General features: G+C 55.9%; 1 protein-coding gene across 5 annotated transcripts in view; it reads left to right on the top strand.

Annotated features, from left to right (window-relative positions):
- Window positions 1-19129, top strand: part of OSBP2 (oxysterol binding protein 2) — a 208350-nt gene that overhangs the window by 163234 nt on the left and 25987 nt on the right. For all 5 annotated transcript variants that reach the window (XM_075013151.1, XM_075013149.1, XM_075013154.1 and 2 more), the window contains 5 exons: window positions 1560-1758; window positions 5606-5723; window positions 6995-7061; window positions 7755-7922; window positions 15949-16194. In XM_075013151.1, coding sequence (XP_074869252.1) covers window positions 1560-1758; window positions 5606-5723; window positions 6995-7061; window positions 7755-7922; window positions 15949-16194 — 798 coding nt within the window. The remainder of the gene's footprint in view (window positions 1-1559; window positions 1759-5605; window positions 5724-6994; window positions 7062-7754; window positions 7923-15948; window positions 16195-19129) is intronic.

Here is a 19129-nt window from a genome sequence, read left to right as displayed (position 1 = left end):
AACAAATTTGTTGTGTCTTATCGATTGACTGAGCAAGAGGTAGGACTGAGTAGACTTGTAGGCTCTAAAGATTTATATTTTTTGGTTTTGAATGCAGTCACGTAATGATATAAATTTGTAAGTTGCACTTTCCTGATAGAGAGATTGCGCAACACCATTTATGTGAGGTGAATTGGAAAGTACTATTTCTTTTATCATTTTTATGGTGCAAATATCTGTAATAATAATAAAAAGTGAGCCCTGCGCACTTTGTATTCTGTGTTGTAACTGAAATTATTATATTTGAAAATCTTAGAAAAGCATCCAAAATATTTAATAAATGTCGATTGGTATCCTCTTGCTTAACAGTGCAATTACGACTGTGATTCATCACAATTAATTATAATTTCAATTTTGAATGTAATTGCATGAGTAAACTGCCAGTAATCAACAGCCCTGTTTCCTCCATAATCTGTCTAAGGGCTTTATTCTGCCAGCCTTCCCCATAATATCTGGGCACCTTCCATGTAAAATTGTTAATAGCTGCACCCCTAGTGATCCCCCGGAGGTCAATAACGCACATGAAGAGACAATGGTATGCGCGCACACGCTCATGCTCTCTCTCGCATATACACTCAGTTATATATAATATGTTTCTAATGTGCTGAGTTTTATTTCCATCACTTCACATTTCATCCCATAATTCACAAGATAACCTTCAAGTTTCCAGTATTTCTGTGATTCTTCTTCGTCGGGTTTGTAAGGAGCTCTGTCAATCTGATTTGCTGATATTTTAGACAAGGGATTAGGAAAAGCTAACACATTGTTCTTTTTATGAGCTCCCTTGTGGAATCAGCGTTCCCAGAGGAAGCCCATTAACAGCCATGTGGCGCTGGAATGGGAGTCCTGGGAAGTGATGCTAATGAGAAACGGAAATGAAACTGACCAGTCTTGGTTCACATAAGTGAAGTGCAAAAAGTTGGATCGACTGTGTGTGAAATCGACATAGGCAGATGCATGAAAAATAAACAAGCACCGTTAACAATGCTGAACATATAGAATGTCTAAAATCATGTGACTTGTTAGGAGTTACACATCTGAAGAGGAAAGTGACCTACCTTGTCCCCCATGCAACCCTTCTGTTAAAACACCCCAGAACAACTGCCACCTGTGTGCCGTCATTCTCTCGCACTCAGCTTGTGATCCATTCTCAACCCCCTCGTCATGTGAGCCTGCAGGCTGCTGGTTCGGCAGATTGTCTCCAGTGAACGTGCCAGCCTGGGGCAAAAGGGAACCTGAAGAACCCCACCTCTCTCACCATGGCTCTGACTGAACAACCACCTCTGTTTGACCCCAGCCAGGTTTTCTGATTTGTAGAAGCTGAGAGCTAGCCCAGCTCTGTTCCCAGCCGAGGCCAGGGGCTGCAGGGGTGCTGTTCCTGCAGATGGGTCCATCTGCACTAAGAGTGCTAGAATGAAAAACACCTTGAGCCTGCCACCTATAACTGAGATCCTGACCTTGGTGGGGCAAGCTGTGGGCTGTCCCCGGGGGAGCCTGACCACTGTGTCTTGCTTTCCCAGGCCTGCCGTGACTTCCTGGAGCTAGCCGAGAGCCACAGTCGGAAATGGCAGCGTGCCCTGCAGCATGAGCGGGAGCAGAGGATCCGGCTGGAGGAGACCATTGAGCAGCTAGCCAAACAGCACAACAGCTTGGAACGGGCCTGTCGGGGAGCCCCCAGCCTGTCCTCCAGCACCACAGGAGTCAGCAGCACTGCCAAGGGTGAGTAGCCAGGGCACTAGCCAGCCCATGTTGGACAGGGCAGTCCCAGGTCTCAGCCCTCCTGCAGGTGGCGTGAGTTTTGTCCTTTGTTTTGCTTTTCTCTTCCGTCCCCGCCCCAATCCTCCCCAGTCAGTGCTGGCAGGTCCTGCTGCTGCGCAGCTCCTTGCTTGCCAGCCGCTCGCCTACCAGCGGACAGTGGGATGGGGATGCAGAGCGGGTGGTGGAACAGAGACACAACACATGGGGCCAGCTGGTCCCCCATGGGTTGTCAGCAAATCCCCTGCTGCGTGCTGGAGCTGGGCCAGCAGGGCCCTGCCTCCGGCCCGTTTCTGTCAGGCTCTGGCGAGGAGCGGCAATGGCTGGTGAGCCGAGGCAGGTGACTGATCACGTATTACCTCTGCAGCCCACCCATCGGCCCATTACATGCTCCCCCGCTTGCTGTTGTCTCCCTGCTCCAGCCCCTCCACGTCCCTCTTGGGGGCGTACCATTCCCCATGCGGCGTGGAGAACTCGCCCCTGTCAGAGCAATCAACTCTCAACAGCTTGGCTGACAGGCTCCTCCCTTCCCCCACCGCCTGACTGGTGCCCCAGGCAAGCCCAAGGCCTTTCAGCCCAGGGCGCTGCTTAGGAGGAGCAAAGCCCAGCACAGTGGTGGCATGGGAGAGCCTCTCTGCCCTTAGCTAAGCTCAGGTGGCTGGAGAGGTAAGGAGGTGGGTGGTTCCCAGCCTGTTCATGCAGTGAGCCTGGATGGGGGAGGGGGTGTTGTGCATACACACGGGTCCCGTCACAGGGAGCGTGGGACTGCTTTGTTCCCTGGGTCTCCTCCCCTGCTGAGCCACCTTTCTGGTGTCTTTGCTGAAGCCCCTGCAGTCAGGTTCCCTGGGCTCTGGTGCACAGTGCAGCCTTAGGGCTTTGCCCGTTTCTGTTCGCACTGCAGCCGGGGCCAGGAGGTGGTTGGGCTGCGCTGGTGGCCAGCAGCAGCCTGGAGGTGGTAGCCACCTTGTGACACTTTGTGGGCAGGAAGGGGCAAACTGATTCTAGTTGTGGGGGAAGGAGGAGAAGAGATGAGCTCTACAAAGACAAGAGCCAGATCAGCCATTTCTCCGCCCTCATCCCTCCTCCCCCCACGCAGAGCCAAAAGGCTGCTGCTGGCCACTTGCTGCTGTGAACCCTGGCAGAAAACTAGGGAGGTGCATGCGTGACCTGCTTGGTGGCAGCTCCCCATGTGTTACCTGGGAAGACATGGCACCAAGTACCAGGAAAGGAGTGTCTGTCACAGACTGAGAGGAAAGAGCCAGTCAGTGAGTGAGTGAGAGAGAGAGGAGTGTGTGTGTGTGAGAGAGAGGCCTCAGTTTGATGGTCACGTGAAGGTTTGTTCTTTATACAGTAAACGCTCGAGTTTCATGCAATCAAGCTGTGCATGTCTCAGGTTAATGTGACTTCTGTCCCTGACAGAAACCTGCTTGCAGTGCCGGTTCTCCCAGCTGGGGAGCCCAGCAAGCACACAGCTGCTTACAGTGCAGTTTCCAGAAGCTGTGGTGCAAGCAGCTGTGTGCCCCCCAGCTGGGAGAAACTGGGGGCCTCATGGCCTCCCCCTCCACTTTCCCCAGCTGCCCGCTCTCCCAACCCCCCTAATTTACACAAAATCCAATTTACACAGAGGTTGCCCACGACACAGCCTCCGCATGTGTTGAGGGATTGCTGTAGTTCTAAGTGATGGCCATTGAACTCACTTGTCTGTGAGCACAGGCTGAGCCCCTCTAACCTGGCGCCCTCGGGACATGACTGGTGCTGCACATGGGAAGTTGCCAGACCACAGGAGATCAACTGTGGCCTGGGGGTCCTGGCTGCCAACCCTTCTGCTGCTGCTGCCCAGAGTCCCAGCCGCTGGCCCCAGGGCTCCACAGCCTCGCCCAGCTGCGGTCCCCGGCTGGGGCAGTGAAGGGCGCAGATGTGAGTAAGGGGTAGAGAGCAGGAAATTGGCCCCACCCATAAGTGGCCATCCAGCTAACTAAAATTCTGCCAGACTATGGGGTTGCTACACCAGAGAGCGCCAGTCTAGAGAGGTTCACCCTGTCATTTTACCATGTGACCCATACTCTGCATAGGGGGATATGGTCACCCTGCAGAGCACACCTCCTTCCCAGGAGCCCAGAGGGCTGGGATGCTGACAGTCCAGGGTCCTTTCAGCCCCCCAGCTCTGCTGCTGTGACTGCACAGTGCTAGCAGGGAGCGGCAACCAGAGGAGTACAGCTGTGAGCATGGAGCAGCAGCGTGGTGTGAGTGGGCAGGGGATGAGATGGAAGAGTTAGGGGCCTGTCCATACTGGTTCCCAGTCCAACACTGCAGGACCCAGCAGAGATGGGATGGATGGCTGAGGGGGAGCCATTCAGGCATGTCCTGTGATGAGGCTGTAATGCGGCTGCCGTCTAGGCGCTTGTCTCCCCAGGGGGATCCTGACTGTCTCTCGGCTTCTCCTCCGGCCCAGGTGAATCCCCAGGCAAAGTGCATTCTGGGGCAGGACGTTGCACCTCTCCATCCCAGCGGTGCCAGGCAGTATTTTGTCCCCACAGATGGGGGGGAGCACTGGAGCCTTGGCCCACACCCAGGGTGGTGCCTAGTCTGGGTGGCCTTTCTGGGCGCAGTCATTGCTAGGGAATAAATCTGAACTGCCAGACTGTTGTCTCCAGATGCCCGCCTGGCCACACCGCAGCAGGATTTGGTCTAATTGCAACCCTGCAGCAGAGGCCCACCTGATCAGCAGCAGCTTGTTCTCTGGCCATGTCAAATGTGGGGGCTGGGCAAGGCAGTTCCCTTGGGCCAGGTAGGGGTCAGACATGGACCCACTCCAACAGACACATAGCATTGAGGTCCTCCCCATCCCTCGCTGGGACTCGGGGCTGTGGGGATCTCCCCCATGGCAGTGTCATCCCAGCCAGGGTTTGTGATGCAGTGTAATGGGGCAGGAGTGAGAGTCAGTTGGCTTCCCTGGCACCTTTGGGCTGAGTGGCTCAAAGCAACTGGCATCCCTGGGAATGGTTTATTGACCCCATTTTGTACACCCACACAACCCACAGCAAGGGGGGTACAGCGGGAAATTTCCACTTTCCCCTGTACTCTAACCCTATTCCCTTCCACAGCCACGATCTGACTTGCAGGCCCCTGCTGTAAGCACGTGCCTCCACCCGAAGAGCCAGGGACGTCATTGCGAGCCCAACTTACCAGGCCCTGCTGTGCCTCAGCATACTCCTCCTCCACTCGAAATGGAAGACAGGAGCTTGACTCCAGCTGGCCTGCCCTGATGCAAGGTTACATTTCTCCTGGAGTCAGGATAGAGCCCAGGAATGGTTCAGTCCCATCCTGGGCCAGTCTGAGACCTTTCCCTCCTTCCCAAAGCGTCCTGGTGTCTGGCGGCTAAGGGGAACCCTGCTGCTGAGGACACTGAGTAGCTCCTGGTTGTCAGCAGAGGCCTTGAATGCTACACAAACTAGCTGTGTTTGCAGAACTGGGCTGTGTCTCAGGTGGGGAGAGAAGCAGCTCAGCTCGGAGAGCACCAGCAGTGCAGCAATAAGAGTAACAGTGCCACCACCCCACCCCCAACTCCTCCTTCGATCAGGATCCCAACAATTACAACACTGACATTTTTTACATCCTGTGACTGTGAAATTAGCAGAAAGGGCCATGAATTTGGTGGGCCCCCGCTGGTGTGGTGGGAGTGGGGGTAGTGCCTGGTCAGCAGCCCCCCACAGAGCGAAGGAGTCCATTGGGCCGTGGGCTGAGGGCCCATTACTGTTCCACGTGTGGCTGGGGGAGGAGCAGCCTGACTGAGCCATGCTCTGTGCCGCAGGGAGTGTGCAGCCTACCAAGGGGGAAGCCAGTGATGAAGATGAGGAGACGGAGTATTTTGATGCCATGGAGGATGCACCAGCGTTTATCACAGTAACCGCAGACCCCAAGCGTCACAGGTACGAAGCCTCCACGGCACAGAGGAGGCCAAAGCCCAGTGCGTGAACCAGGGGGCACTCAGTGTGTCTGGCTTCTCACAAGTCACTTAGAGGTGAACACTCTTCCCGCAGGTGAGTCGGTTGTGTGGGCAGCTCCCTTCACATCCCCAAGCCTGCCAGGGTGGAGGACCAGCAGCAGCCACAAGCACGGTAAAGGGGTGGCCAGCAGCCTGCAGAATGGAGCCCAGAGGGCCCCCACGCAGGGCCACTGGGGCTCCCCTTCCTAGACAGCCTCCGGGCTCTCACCTCACCTGTGGGGTGGGTCTGGGCCATTGGCAATGGTGCTTTTGCTCTACCCCAGCCAGAGCCCTCTTCCCTCTGCCATCCCAATCCCCTGCCCCCACCCAAAACCTCCTTCCACACCCTGAACTCATCCCTGGCCCCACCCAGAGCCCGTGCTCCTAGGCTGGGGGCACGTAAGCTGGCCACCAAGGGGGCTAGAGAGAGTTGGGGTGGGGCTCAGATGGGGGTGGGCCTGGGGTGGTCAGCTTTGTGTGAGCAGGAAGTTGGCAGCCCTGTGCCACAGACAGAGATGAGCTCTGAGCCGGAGGTGGTCAGAGCGGTAGACAGGCCTGTCACAGAGCCAGGAGCAAGAGCTGAGGTTGCCTGGCCTCCCCAGACCCATGCTTTAATCACTAGACAGTGCTCCCTACTTGATCAAACTGGGGCAAAGGGGGGCCTGATACCTGAGGAGGGCGCAGGGATGTCTCTGTGCACAAGAACCTGCTGGCACCTGCAAATGTCTGCCAGAAGCTCTGCCCTCATTTAAGGGAGGGGCAAAGTGGTTTGGCGTCAGTTTTGGAGACCTGGGGAAGAGCCTAGGTGCAGTGCATGGCGCATCCGGGAGGTGAGCCCCGTAGGGGCTTGAAAGCGAGTTTGGAAAAGGCGTGTTCCCGCAGTGGCAGGTTGCACCCAGTGGAGACCTGGGGAAGAGCCTAGGCGCAGTGCACGGCGCATCCGGGAGGTGAGCCCCGTAGGGGCTTGAAAGTGAGTTTGGAAAAGGCGTGTTCCCGCAGTGGCAGGTTGCACCCAGTGTGCTCCCTGACACATGAGAGCAGCTGCCTTTCCAAGCCAGAGTGAAAACAAACCCCCCTCTCCTGTGTACAAATCTCTACCTACTGCGTCCCCCTTGCCATGTCCCCCAGCTGCCCCTGGCTGGGTTTAGTCTGGTGTCCTCAAGGCCTGAGCAGTGCTGGCTTGCCCCCGTGCCCACTGCCTCTGTCTTCCCACAGGCGTTCCGGCAGCAACTTGAGCGGGGCCAGCGAGGGGCACCCTGAGGACTGGAACCTGGAAGACAATGTGAGTTCATTGGGCAGGTAGCCTGGTGGGATAAGGTGATGCCTTTTGGGTACGAGTGGACAAGCCCCAAGGGAGGAGGGCAGCTTACGGGGGAAATCCCAGTCGGGGTCATTCACAGGCCAGCCAAAGGGCCACACAAGGGGCGCTGGGCCCAAAGTAGCAGTTACGCTAACATGGCTACCCCTCTGAGACTATTCCATGTCTGTCTGCTCAGTGGAAAGCCGTGGGGAGAACAGAGCAGATCGGATCCCCGCCATCCAGAATCAGCCATAGTTCTGGTGACACCCTCAGCCCTGAAGCATCTTTCCTGTCGCGGCTGTTCCTGGGGCTGCGCTGGCAATGCCAGCAGGCCGAGTACAGGTACCCGGCCATATCAGCCTGCACATGGTCCTCTCTTTATCACCAGTGTCGCTGAGCCGTGGCAAGGACCTGCCCTGGTCACTCAGAAAGCCAGCTCAGAGCACACGGTGTTAAGCAGCATGGACCCAGCCCAGCCCAGCCAGCCACTCTGAAGGATGAGCTCAGACAGGTGGAACTGCCCACTGGGGGTGGCGGGGGAGGCGGCATCCTGGTCTGAGCTGCTTGGGCCCTGCATGGTGGAGGCCAGCGCCCAGGGAGATAACCCAGGACCTGACTCTTGCCTACAGAGAGTTGCCCCAAGAGGTTGATCTAGGTGCCCTTCTTCTTCCCCAGGTCTTTGAAAGCTCAAATCAAACTGGCTGCACTGAACCAATGTGCAAAGATGTCCTGCCCACAAAGAGGAGACGGACACGCATCCCAGATAAACCCAACTATAGTCTTAACCTCTGGAGCATCATGAAGAACTGCATCGGCAAAGAGCTGTCCAAGATCCCGATGCCTGTACGTGAGTGAGTCCCCATTCTCACTGCACCACACCAGGGCTCAGCCGCTGCTCGGAGGGCTGCCTGGCATCTGCTCTCTGCTTAAACAGAGGGCCTGATCTCCTAGGAGGGGCCAAGCTGGAGGTCACCTCCCCAAAACAGGCCCCAAATGAGGAAATCGAGGCAGCGCTCTGCTGTTCACCCATGCAGCCCCTGGAGATAAGACAGGACACGGCTTTGCAGGTCGATAGTTTTGTCCTGGCTGCAGCTCAGAGGCCAGTGAGGCCCTTTGCTGCCTGGGGACCAGGCCATGCTGGTGCCACCCAAGCACCGATTGCCGTACCAAACACACTCACACTCCAGTGCTGTGCACTGAGGTGCTCCAGCCACACAGACACACGTGATGGGGACTGAGCTCTTTGGGGCACCGGAAGGACTTGGAAGATTTTGCCTTCCAGTGGGAGGGGCAGGTGCCAGTGTGCTGGGCTTGGTGGCCTTGGCGTTTGGCTGGCAGGGTGTAGCTCATGCAGTGCACGGGGGGGAGAGTGAGTCTGTAGGAGGGGTTTGAATGAGGGGTCTGAGCCAGTAGGTTCTGAACCTAGGAAATGCTGGGCTGGCTCAGACCCTGACCTGTTGAGGCCCTGTGAGTCTCTCATTCTGTCTCATCGGGTGCTTGGGTAAGGCTGATTGGGCCATGCCCGGAGGTGTGCTGAGGGCAGGGCAGGGCAGGGCTGGTTGGGTGCCTCTAAGGCACTATGAATGGGGGAGAGCTGTGTTTTCCCTGTTCCTGTTAGCAGTGGTACTGGAAGCTGCCTGTGCTGGGGAGTCCCCAGCATTGGGACTGGCTGGTGGCAGCAGAGCCGCAGCTGCACACAAGCCTTAAGCAGGGTCTGGATTTTGCATTACTAGACATTTGAATCAGAAGAGGGATGAATGAGTCCTTGGGTATCTCCCATGCTCAGATGAGCGTTGCAGCCCAGCTGCCTCAGCTTGGGCCCTCCCCTGGAGGACATGCGCCTTGCTAATTGTTTGTGGCGATTGGCTCTTGTGATGGTGACATAAGGGAATGTTTAAAGGAAGTCGGCTGTGCAGCACAGGTGGTTTCCATCAGCCCCACCCCTGCCTGCCTGCCTCCCTCAGCTGTAGGGTTTCCAACAGCATGCTGGGGGTGGGGTTTGTGGGGTTGACTGGGTTGGCGCAAGTAAGAGATGAAGGCGGAGAAGGAGGCTGCCCTGCCTGTAAACTGGGTTTCTGGGATCCCCTGCCCCCGGCTGGGCTTGGGGGCTCCCTCCTCACCTTCTGAAAGACAAAGCAGAGGGGCCGAGCTTGCCCCACTGTGTAGCATGAGGCAGGGCTGTCCCTGGCACCAAACACTTTATGGGGGAAGCTCCTAAGATGGACGGTAGCCAGTGACGTGGCCTGCTCTCCTCCCACCTCTGCCTGGCCAGCTGTTCTTGTCCCAGCCAGCAGGACCTGACGACAAGCAGCCATCACAGGCTTCTGGCATTTTCATCCCTGGGGATGGTGCTGCACCCCTATCAGGCTCTTCTCCCACTGGGTCAGGTGGAAAAAGGCTGTTATGGCAAGTGGCACATTGTGCTGGGAAGGAAGCACCCACTGTGCCTTCTGGCATGGTCTGACATGGTACATCTTCACCCGCTCTCCAGGGGGTACGCCCCAGGGCTGGGCAACCCGCTAGACTCTTCTGCAGGATCAATGTCAGGGGAACAGCTGAAGTGTACCGGGAGGGGCTTAGAGCTAATGGAATTGTTCAAGAATCCCAGCAGCTGCTGCCTCTGCAGTTTGGAGCAGTTTCTACATTTTCTGTCAATCAGCACATCCCCGGAGTGAGTTGCTAATGCAGAGTCAGGACTAGGAGAACAGTATGCCTTGCCTGCCCCAATAACATCATCTGTCAGCCAGTGGAAATTCATTACAATAAACCCCAGTGGGCACATTAATCCAGACAGCTTCCCAGAGTTGCTGTCCCCAATAAACAGCACAATAACGCCTGTGCTGTAAACAAATTCATGAGCACTAACAGTGACCACAGCTACCTGTCATCTCCCTCCATCGATACACTCTGCGTCATCAGCACAAAGGCCTAGTTCTGCGAGGCACTGAGCCCCCATTTGACATCTGGAGAGGGCTGCCCCACGTCCGTTCATTTGAGATATTTATGCTGAGAGCCACGAACCCTTGGGAAAGCTGCAGAGGCCTTTCTGCAATCTACAAAGGGCAGTTTAAACCCTGTGTCTGGGATGCATTTGCTTCGAGTGCAGTACAGACTCGCGGGAAGTTGCAAAGGACTGGTATAGGTTCTGTGCCCTAGAGTCGCAGTCCTTTGTCCTTCCCAAGTGAAAACTGTTCCCCACTCCGAGTGCAGAAGGTGGGGGCCCACATGAGACTTTAAGATACCCTGCCACTAAAGGCTTGTGTTTAAAAACTCCTCAACGCCACCGATTCCCTGGCCACAGATTGCTATTGTGCCACCACCCAAATGCAGAAACCTCTTTGAGGCCCCAAGAAGACACCTTTGGGAATTCCTCCTTGGGGGTGCCCAAGAGCTCTTTAACCCTGCCTCTGGAGAGAGCTTGGAAAACTGATTTCTGCCAGCAGCGTGGCTTGCCGGTTTAGGCAGATGCACATGGAACCTCCAGCCCTCGCGGACACTGTAATCAGAGTCTGGTCTTACAAGGGTGATTTTTATCAATAAAGCAAAGAACATACTTGGTGAGCCATGACTTTGTTGCTAGGAATTACATGGCAACTGAAAAGATTAAAGCACAGGGAATGACTTCCCTGGGATTCAGTCTAGAACGTTACACTGTAGGAAGGTGCCTTGTATGTGTTCAGCGCAGAGAAATCCAAGAACCCAAAATAAAGACGACAACCTGATCATACCTAACTAAACATTCCCTGTTCTACTCATGTGTCTGTTGTTCCAAAAGTTAGCCCTTCCCTAGGCATGGACGTCGCTGGCTACGCCATGTCCTGCTACCTGGCTTAATTCATGTCTGGCCGACTCTGTCCTGGTCACCCAGGAACAAGAAGGTCACCACTTCCAATTCAGAAGCCTAAATTTTGTTTCCATTGGCTCTCCTGGCCTCCTGCCAGCTCACTTCCTCCATCCCTAATGTTCCTTTGATTTGCTCTAGGACCCACTGTCTCTAGTTATTGTAACTCGTACAAGCAGAAGAATTAGGGTTAGCTCTCAAAGGTTCATGGCTGTGAAATGACTTTAGGTAACTGAATGGCTGGACTGTCCAGAGAAGGGCATTTCCTCTCCCATTCATCACACCAAATGAATAGAACTAAAGTAGTGCACATGTGAGGAATTTATTATTTATATTTATTAGTTTTAAATAAATTTCCAAATATTTCCATGGTTGGTGGTTCTACTCTCTAGTCCCTGTTTGCTCCCTTTTAACACACCTGGGGTAGACGTAAGGAGCGAACTAGGATCTTCCTTTCCATAGAGCGTTTTTTCAGAACCTGTCTTCTCCCGAGATGACACGAGACAAGTGGAGTTGTTCTGTGCAGTTTAACATGTCTCTGCTGATTTTCACTGTGAGTTGACCCTCTGCAATCTCAAAGTGGAATATGCAACTAATCCATTTTGGGGGGTTTGCATTTTTGGTGGATTAAACTATTCATCACTGAGAGGGTTCCCCCCCACCCCGCATTGAAGGAGCACTGTTGATGGAGCAGCTTCAGGGCTGGTTCTGGCATGCTGTGTTTGAATGGGGTGTTTTGCCTGATATTTTTCAGTAGCCTTGCGAGGTGTTAGTGCTGTGCCTGTTCTGTAAATGCTGCCTTCTAACTGTGCAAAGAAACCAACCTTTTCTCCACAGTTAATCTCCTCTTCCAGTAGCTCTCCACCACTCAAAATGTTGAGGATGCTGCAAGGTTCCAATTGCTCAGGGGAAGTGGTCCAGATTTTAAAAAGCACGTGCACAGAAAGAGAACTAAGGCTACACACAGAAGCCCTGCAGGGAGCCCAGATGGGGCACGGAGCCCAGAGGGGGCACAGGGCCCCACCAGCAGTTCTGCAGCTGTGGGGAGCCCCACAAGTGGGGAGCCAGCTGGGACACAGAGCCCCACCTGCAGCCCTACAACAGTTTGGAACCTGGCCAGGGTAGGGAAGCCTGGCAGGAATGGGGTCCCCCTCCAGGCAGTCTGGGCATCTGACCTCCCCTCGTCCAGCAAATGCCCTCATTTGGGGCCACACTGGTCCCAAGGATGCTGGATGAGGGAGGTACAACCTGTACATTTTAAAATGAAAAGTTATTCTGAACAAAATCCCTCAAACTTTTGTTTAGAGAATGTTGACAGTGCAGCTTAACAACTTTGATACTTCTGTTAGTATGTTTCAAGTCAAAACTGACTTTTCCCCAATAGCAGTTTCGGTGAATTGGCTTTTTTTCTTTCTGTGAAAAAACGTTTAGTCAGAAATTCCTGAACAGCTGTAATAAAGTGGGGTACTATCCTGTGTGGCAGTACTAGGATACTAGAGACGAAGTATAACCTCAAAAGCTGTCTCTCTTACCAATAAAAATTAGTCCCCTAAAAATATTCCTTGCCCTCCTCCTCCTATCTGAAATTATAGCCTTTCTTTAAGTGGGCAAATGAACAGGGTTTGATCCATTTGGGGTTTAGTTAGTTTCACGTTCTAAGTCTTATGCACTAGCCCACCACAAAGGCTGCAGTGGACTTTTTAATCTTTAAACCTTTGTGTTTTAAACATCTTGCTACCACTGTTTTGGACTTAGGTTTTACTCAAAGCAGTTTTTTTCCAGTGTCTGCTTTCGGGGCTAGACTTGCTCTCAGAGAGAGTCCCATGATCAAATCTCTGCACGTAACAATTCCAGAACATTTTGCTGAGTGCTGGAGCTTCTATGTAGCAAGAGCTTTGACCCTCCAGTGTAGTGGGATGAGCAAAAGCAGGGGTCTGGCTGCCACGCAGGTTAGGCTGCAGCTGGCATTGGGAGCTGTGGAACTGGAGGAGATGCTGGGCTGAGAATTTAACTGCTGATTATTCAGCGAAACAGGGAGATAGAAGGGGGAGTGATTAGCCATGCAGCAGAAAGTTAGGGGTGCATGTGTAGCCGCCACCGCGGCCTACCTTCCTTACCCACATGCCTCATGCTGATGAAGACAGATGTTCAGCAGCCAGACCTTTTGCAGCATAGTGCCAGACGTGGGCTGGGCTCTGTCTGTCCAGTAGAGGCGGGTGGGAGGAGCGAGCATGAAGTTCTCCAGGTGACCTGCAGAGCAGAGGCAGAGATTTGCAAAGGCAGAAGAGTCATCATCTGGCCTCAGCCCTGTGGCGTGGCACCTTCCTGCTGCACGCTGCCACCATTGGGTCCATGATGGATGATGCCAGTAGCGTAGAAACTGAGTGCACAGCCCCAGCTGCAGTATTCTCCTGCTCCTGCTCCTGCCTTCCCCTGTACAATAGAGCTGGCTCCCGTCCCTGGTGCTGCTTCTCCTTGGGTGCCTCTGCTCACTGCGTCTCACAGCCCAGGTCTTGGTAGATCACCACTGGGAAAAGGGGGTGGGGGACAGCTCTTCAGCTGCTCATTTGCATTGGGCTGGAGGAGTCCCTACAAAGCTGTGGCTGTCCAGCCAATCTCACGGTTCTTCTTTCCTACCGAGGCCTTTGCAGGCTGAAGAGCTGCCCTGTTCCAGCATCAGTGTACTCTGAGAGTGCACACCTGGGGCTCTGGCAGCAGTTTCCAGCATGGAGCTCTGCGGCAGCTGGGACCCCCAGGCCCTTTTAAATTGTCAGGCCCGAGGGCCAGCTGCCCCTCCCTGCTCCCTCCATCACTGGCTGCATACTGGCCTGTACAAGCGACCCCTTCCCTACTGGTACACCATGCCAGTCCCCAGCTGCCCACTTCACCTTGGGGCTCTATTCTGCAGAGTACAATCCCTTTGCTCGCACTCTTGGTGTCTGAGGCTTGGTGTTGGCACAGACCATCTCATGTGAGTGACACCTGCGTGCAGCGGCTGGCCGCTCTGATGAAGGGTGGTTTGGTGGAGTCCGTGCTGCTAGTAGGTGCTGAATTGCCTGCCCAGCCAGCAAATTGCCCTGTTTTCCCACTGGAGATGGGGACATGCTTCCCTGCTCTTGTGCCTGGGCCTAGCCCTTTGGGGGATGGGTTACGAGCCAGCCTCAGGCAGTGTGTGCGGGCATGGAGGTGCAGGGGGACACAGGTGCTAGATGTGGGGAGAGCAGTGCGTATGGGCGTGGCCGTGCAGGGGGGCACAGGTGCTAGATGGGGGGAGAGCAGTGCGTAGGGGTGTGGCCGTGCAGGGGGGCACAGGTGCGAGATGGGGGGAAAGCAGTGCGTAGTGGCGTGGCCGTGCAGGGGGGCACAGGTGCGAGATGGGGGCAGAGCAGTGCGTAGTGGCGTGGTCGTGCAGGGGGGCACAGGTGCTAGATGGGGGCAAAGCAGTGCGTAGTGGCTTGGCCGTGCAGGGGGGCACAGGTGCTAGATGGGGGCAGAGCAGTGCGTAGGGGCGTGGTCGTGCAGGGGGGCACAGGTGCTAGATGGGGGGAGAGCAGTGCGTAGGGGCGTGGTCGTGCAGGGGGGCACAGGTGCTAGATGCGGGGAGAGCAGTGCGTAGGGGCGTGGTCGTGCAGGGGGGCACAGGTGCTAGATGGGGGCAGAGCAGTGCGTAGGGGCGTGGTCGTGCAGGGGGGCACAGGTGCTAGATGCGGGGAGAGCAGTGCGTAGGGGTGTGGCCGTGCAGGGGGGCACAGGTGCGAGATGGGGGCAGAGCAGTGCGTAGGGGCGTGGTCGTGCAGGGGGGCACAGGTGCTAGATGGGGGCAGAGCAGTGCGTAGGGGCGTGGTCGTGCAGGGGGGCACAGGTGCTAGATGCGGGGAGAGCAGTGCGTAGGGGTGTGGCCGTGCAGGGGGGCACAGGTGCGAGATGGGGGCAGAGCAGTGCGTAGTGGCGTGGCCGTGCAGGGGGGCACAGGTGCGAGATGGGGGCAGAGCAGTGCGTAGGGGCGTGGTCGTGCAGGGGGGCACAGGTGCGAGATGGGGGGAGAGCAGTGCGTAGTGGCGTGTCCGTGCAGGGGGGCACAGGTGCTAGATGGGGGGAGAGCAGTGCGTAGTGGCGTGTCCGTGCAGGGGGGCACAGGTGCTAGATGGGGGGAGAGCAGTGCGTAGGGGCGTGGTCGTGCAGGGGGGCACAGGTGCTAGATGCGGGGAGAGCAGTGCGTAGGGGCGTGGTCGTGCAGGGGGGCACAGGTGCTAGATGGGGGCAGAGCAGTGCGTAGGGGCGTGGTCGTGCAGGGGGGCACAGGTGCGAGATGGGGGCAGAGCAGTGCGTAGGGGCGTGGTCGTGCAGGGGGGCACAGGTGCTAGATGGGGGCAGAGCAGTGCGTAGTGGCTTGGCCGTGCAGGGGGGCACAGGTGCTAGATGGGGGCAGAGCAGTGCGTAGGGGCGTGGTCGTGCAGGGGGGCACAGGTGCTAGATGGGGGGAGAGCAGTGCGTAGGGGCGTGGTCGTGCGGGGGGCACAGGTGCTAGATGCGGGGAGAGCAGTGCGTAGGGGTGTGGCCGTGCAGGGGGGCACAGGTGCGAGATGGGGGCAGAGCAGTGCGTAGTGGCGTGGCCGTGCAGGGGGGCACAGGTGCGAGATGGGGGCAGAGCAGTGCGTAGGGGCGTGGTCGTGCAGGGGGGCACAGGTGCTAGATGCGGGGAGAGCAGTGCGTAGGGGTGTGGCCGTGCAGGGGGGCACAGGTGCGAGATGGGGGCAGAGCAGTGCGTAGGAGCGTGGTCGTGCAGGGGGGCACAGGTGCTAGATGGGGGGAGAGCAGTGCGTAGTGGCATGTCCGTGCAGGGGGGCACAGGTGCTAGATGGGGGGAGAGCAGTGTGTACAAGGATGGCAGTTCACAGGAGCAGAGTGGGACAGCTGCTGAGCCGTATCTCTCTTAACGGAGCTCTCTGCATGCCCATGTGTTTGCTGGAAGCCTCTTGCTCAGCTATTAGCACCTCTGCCTGACACCCTGTCCTCTGCCTGCCCTAGGTGAACTTCAATGAGCCCCTTTCCATGCTGCAGAGGCTGACCGAGGACCTGGAATACCACGAGCTGCTGGACAAAGCCGTGAAGTGTGAGAGTTCTACTGAGCAGATGTGTTATGTGGCTGCGTTTTCCGTGTCTTCCTACTCAACAACTGTCCACCGTACTGCCAAGCCCTTCAACCCCTTGCTGGGGGAAACCTACGAGCTCGACCGGCTGGAGGAGCTGGGTTTCCGATCACTCTGCGAGCAGGTACAGGCTGGGAGGTGGGAAACAGGACCCTGCGTTTTCCAAGCACACTCGTGGTTTTTGCCACAGGCCAAAGAGCCATTCTCTGGGGCTCCCCATCCCACACTGCTCCTGCTTCTTCTGCAGTCAGTGGCCCAGCCATGGGCCCTTTATGAGTTGCTCTTCCAGCCAACAGAGGCGAGCTGTGTGCACCCTGGGACACGGAGTGGGGATGGGGAGGCTCAGGGAGGTGGAAACCTCTCCCAGCAGATCAAATCCCCAGTGAAACTGGTGCAGCTTTAGCCAGTAAGCCAAAGGTACCAAACTGCTCCCACTGCTCTGGGATAAGCCTGCACACGGAGCTTTGCAGCTGAATTCCCCATGGATGTATTGTCTCTTCAACATCCCTGTTTACTGCACACGGCCAACGTGAACAGGTTTTACCCTCTGCTGGGGAGGGAAGTGCTCCTGAGTGCTCAGAGCCTTAGGTTGGCATACATTTGGTTCACAGGGATAGCTCCCGTGTGTAGAACGTAAAATGTGTGACACAGAGAGAGACAGAGAGAGAGCGAGCAATGTCTGAACCTGGTGGGGATGCCCCCTTCTGCTCCCAGGGTCTGACAAGAGCTGCCATTGGCTTCCTCAGAAGCAGGTCTGGGGCCAGCCCCCAGGACCTGCGCTGGATACTGGGTGGGAAGTCAGAGTGGAGCTCATGCAGTGACTCCCCCAGGAGGAGTTTCCTGGCCCCACCAACTGAGCTTCCCCAGGGTGCCCAGCCTTGCTCTGGGGTAACCGATGCTCACAGTGGGGGGGAAGGGAGTGGGAGGAGGGCGACAGGTCACAGTGCAAGCCAGGGAGGGTTCAGGGAAAAGCCCAGAGTTCAGCCTGGGCAATGCCAAGCTGTACGGAGCAGCAGGACACCCGAGAGGGAGGAGTCAGGCAGACTGGCTGGGAGGCAGGGTTGTGTGGATGGTGATAGATCAGGGTGTTGAGCCAATCAGCAAAGCCAGCCCACCTGTGGGAGAGCTCAGGGCAGGTGAGTGGTTTCCCTGGGCTGCATTTCTCTCTGGAGTTCCTGACAGTGCCAGCTGTGCAGCGCCGAGGTCTGTGTGAAGAGGTCCTGCTCTTGCTATCGTATGCCAGGCTGGCCAGCAGTCCTGTGACTCACAGACATGGCCTGTGCTGGGAGGATGTTGTCTGCATGCTGGATGGCAGGACTGACGCCTCTTTCGCATCCGTCTGCCCCGTCACCCGTCTGTGTGTGAGAAGTTAGGCTGATTTCACAGTGGGAAGTAAAACCTGACAAGGAACAGCCTCCTAGGAGAGAAGAAAACAAAGCACTGGGGTCCTTTCCCGCTGCAAGTGGTCAGTGTCGAGGGATAACTGCTCAGAGTGCCTAGGGGCTCACTTACCAAGTGGCTTCATGCTCCCATAGGGTAGCAATACAGCCATTTCTCGCTGGCTGCAGGCTGGCAGTATAACTGACTAGATGGTGGCAGTGCAGCGATTAGCCATCAGCTTTTGGGACAGGCTCTGATCTGTGACACTGGAGCAGAAAGGGGCGTAGTTGTGAGGACGGAACACGGCTTCTGTTGAACCATCTCCCATTAGCGTAAACTGAAATGTCACAGGAGGCATATGTCGTGGCTTGGTTCCTCCCTGCTCTGCGTGTCTTGGCAGTGCTCCTTGCCTTTATCTTGGACTGAAAAGGTTTCATTTCAGGGCCCAAAGACACAGAACCTCCAGCTTCCCCCTGCACCAAGGCTTACCTGGAGAGCAGAGGTCTTAATTAACACCTAGCGAGCTTCATTAGTTGAGCTCTCTAAAGAAAATTGACTCCTGACAAGTGACTATTCAGTGCATTCGCTGCTCCATCCCATGCCCTGGTGGGCCATTTATTTCCCTTCTTCCACCCAGAGACGGTGGCATTACCGTGGTGATTTGTCCTATGCAGAAGGTTTAATTGCTCCCTTGGAAGGTTGAGCCTGTGGAGTGAGAGAACCGTTTCATCTTTGTGTAGAGCAGCAGTTCTCAAGTGCAGCCACCACAGTTGCATGTGGCTAACAGTGGATTTATGGAGCAGCAGCATCTTCCACTGGTGGCTGGGAGCTGCTTAATGCTTCCTGCATTACAGGTCAAGCACTCATCAACCAAACACAGCTAATGTCCCCTCCTCCAGAGTCAGCTCGCCAAGGTTGATGCCCTGCCTGGCCATACGTGATGCAGGATTCATCATTTCCATCGTGCACAGATGGCCTCCTGCAAGTTTGCCAGAGCTGCTTTCTGTGCCCAGTATTCACGATACACTGTGCTGTGCTTGGTCCCTTACTATCAGCACAGCAGGCTGTGGGTTCCTGTCTGGCCCTATACATCCATTAACCCTTTATTGCCCTTGGCTTGTGTGTGGCCATTGGCTAGTTTGTCAGATATGTCTGAGTGGTGCTCAAGGGGTTGAGCTTCCCCTGGATGTAGTGGTACATTACAGCAGACTCAGTACATGAGGTGATGCAGCTGGCACTTGCCAGCCCTAGGACTCCCCAGCCATGACCTTTCAGCATTATCTGAACCTCGGACCTTCACCACCAACACACAAGCCTTGCTCTCGAGCTAAAGGAATAACTCCATTAGCTGGCAGTGGTGGTAGGTTGTCACTCTCTCTGCAGAACAGCAATCTCCCTTTGGCTGGAGCCAGCAGTTGGTGCCATCCAACCTGCCCTTGTGTGTTCTAGGTTGGCACATCAGCCACTCAGGGCTGTGACTGACAATGCCTGTCCATCCAGTAAAGGGCTCTAGGCCACTTACTGAGAACGGTGCCTTGTGCCCCCACTTCCACCCAAGGAAGGTCACTGATTGTGAAGAACTGAGAGAATAACCTGGAGTCCTGTGGTGTTTGCTGCTCCTCTGTGCCCAGTGACCAGGAATGTGCCTAGCAGCCCCTGGCAGTGCCCAGGCATTCTCT

Source organism: Carettochelys insculpta, chromosome 18, assembly GCF_033958435.1.
Source record: "Carettochelys insculpta isolate YL-2023 chromosome 18, ASM3395843v1, whole genome shotgun sequence".
Lineage (NCBI taxonomy): Eukaryota > Metazoa > Chordata > Testudines > Carettochelyidae > Carettochelys > Carettochelys insculpta.
This window is presented reverse-complemented; position numbering and strand designations above follow the sequence as displayed.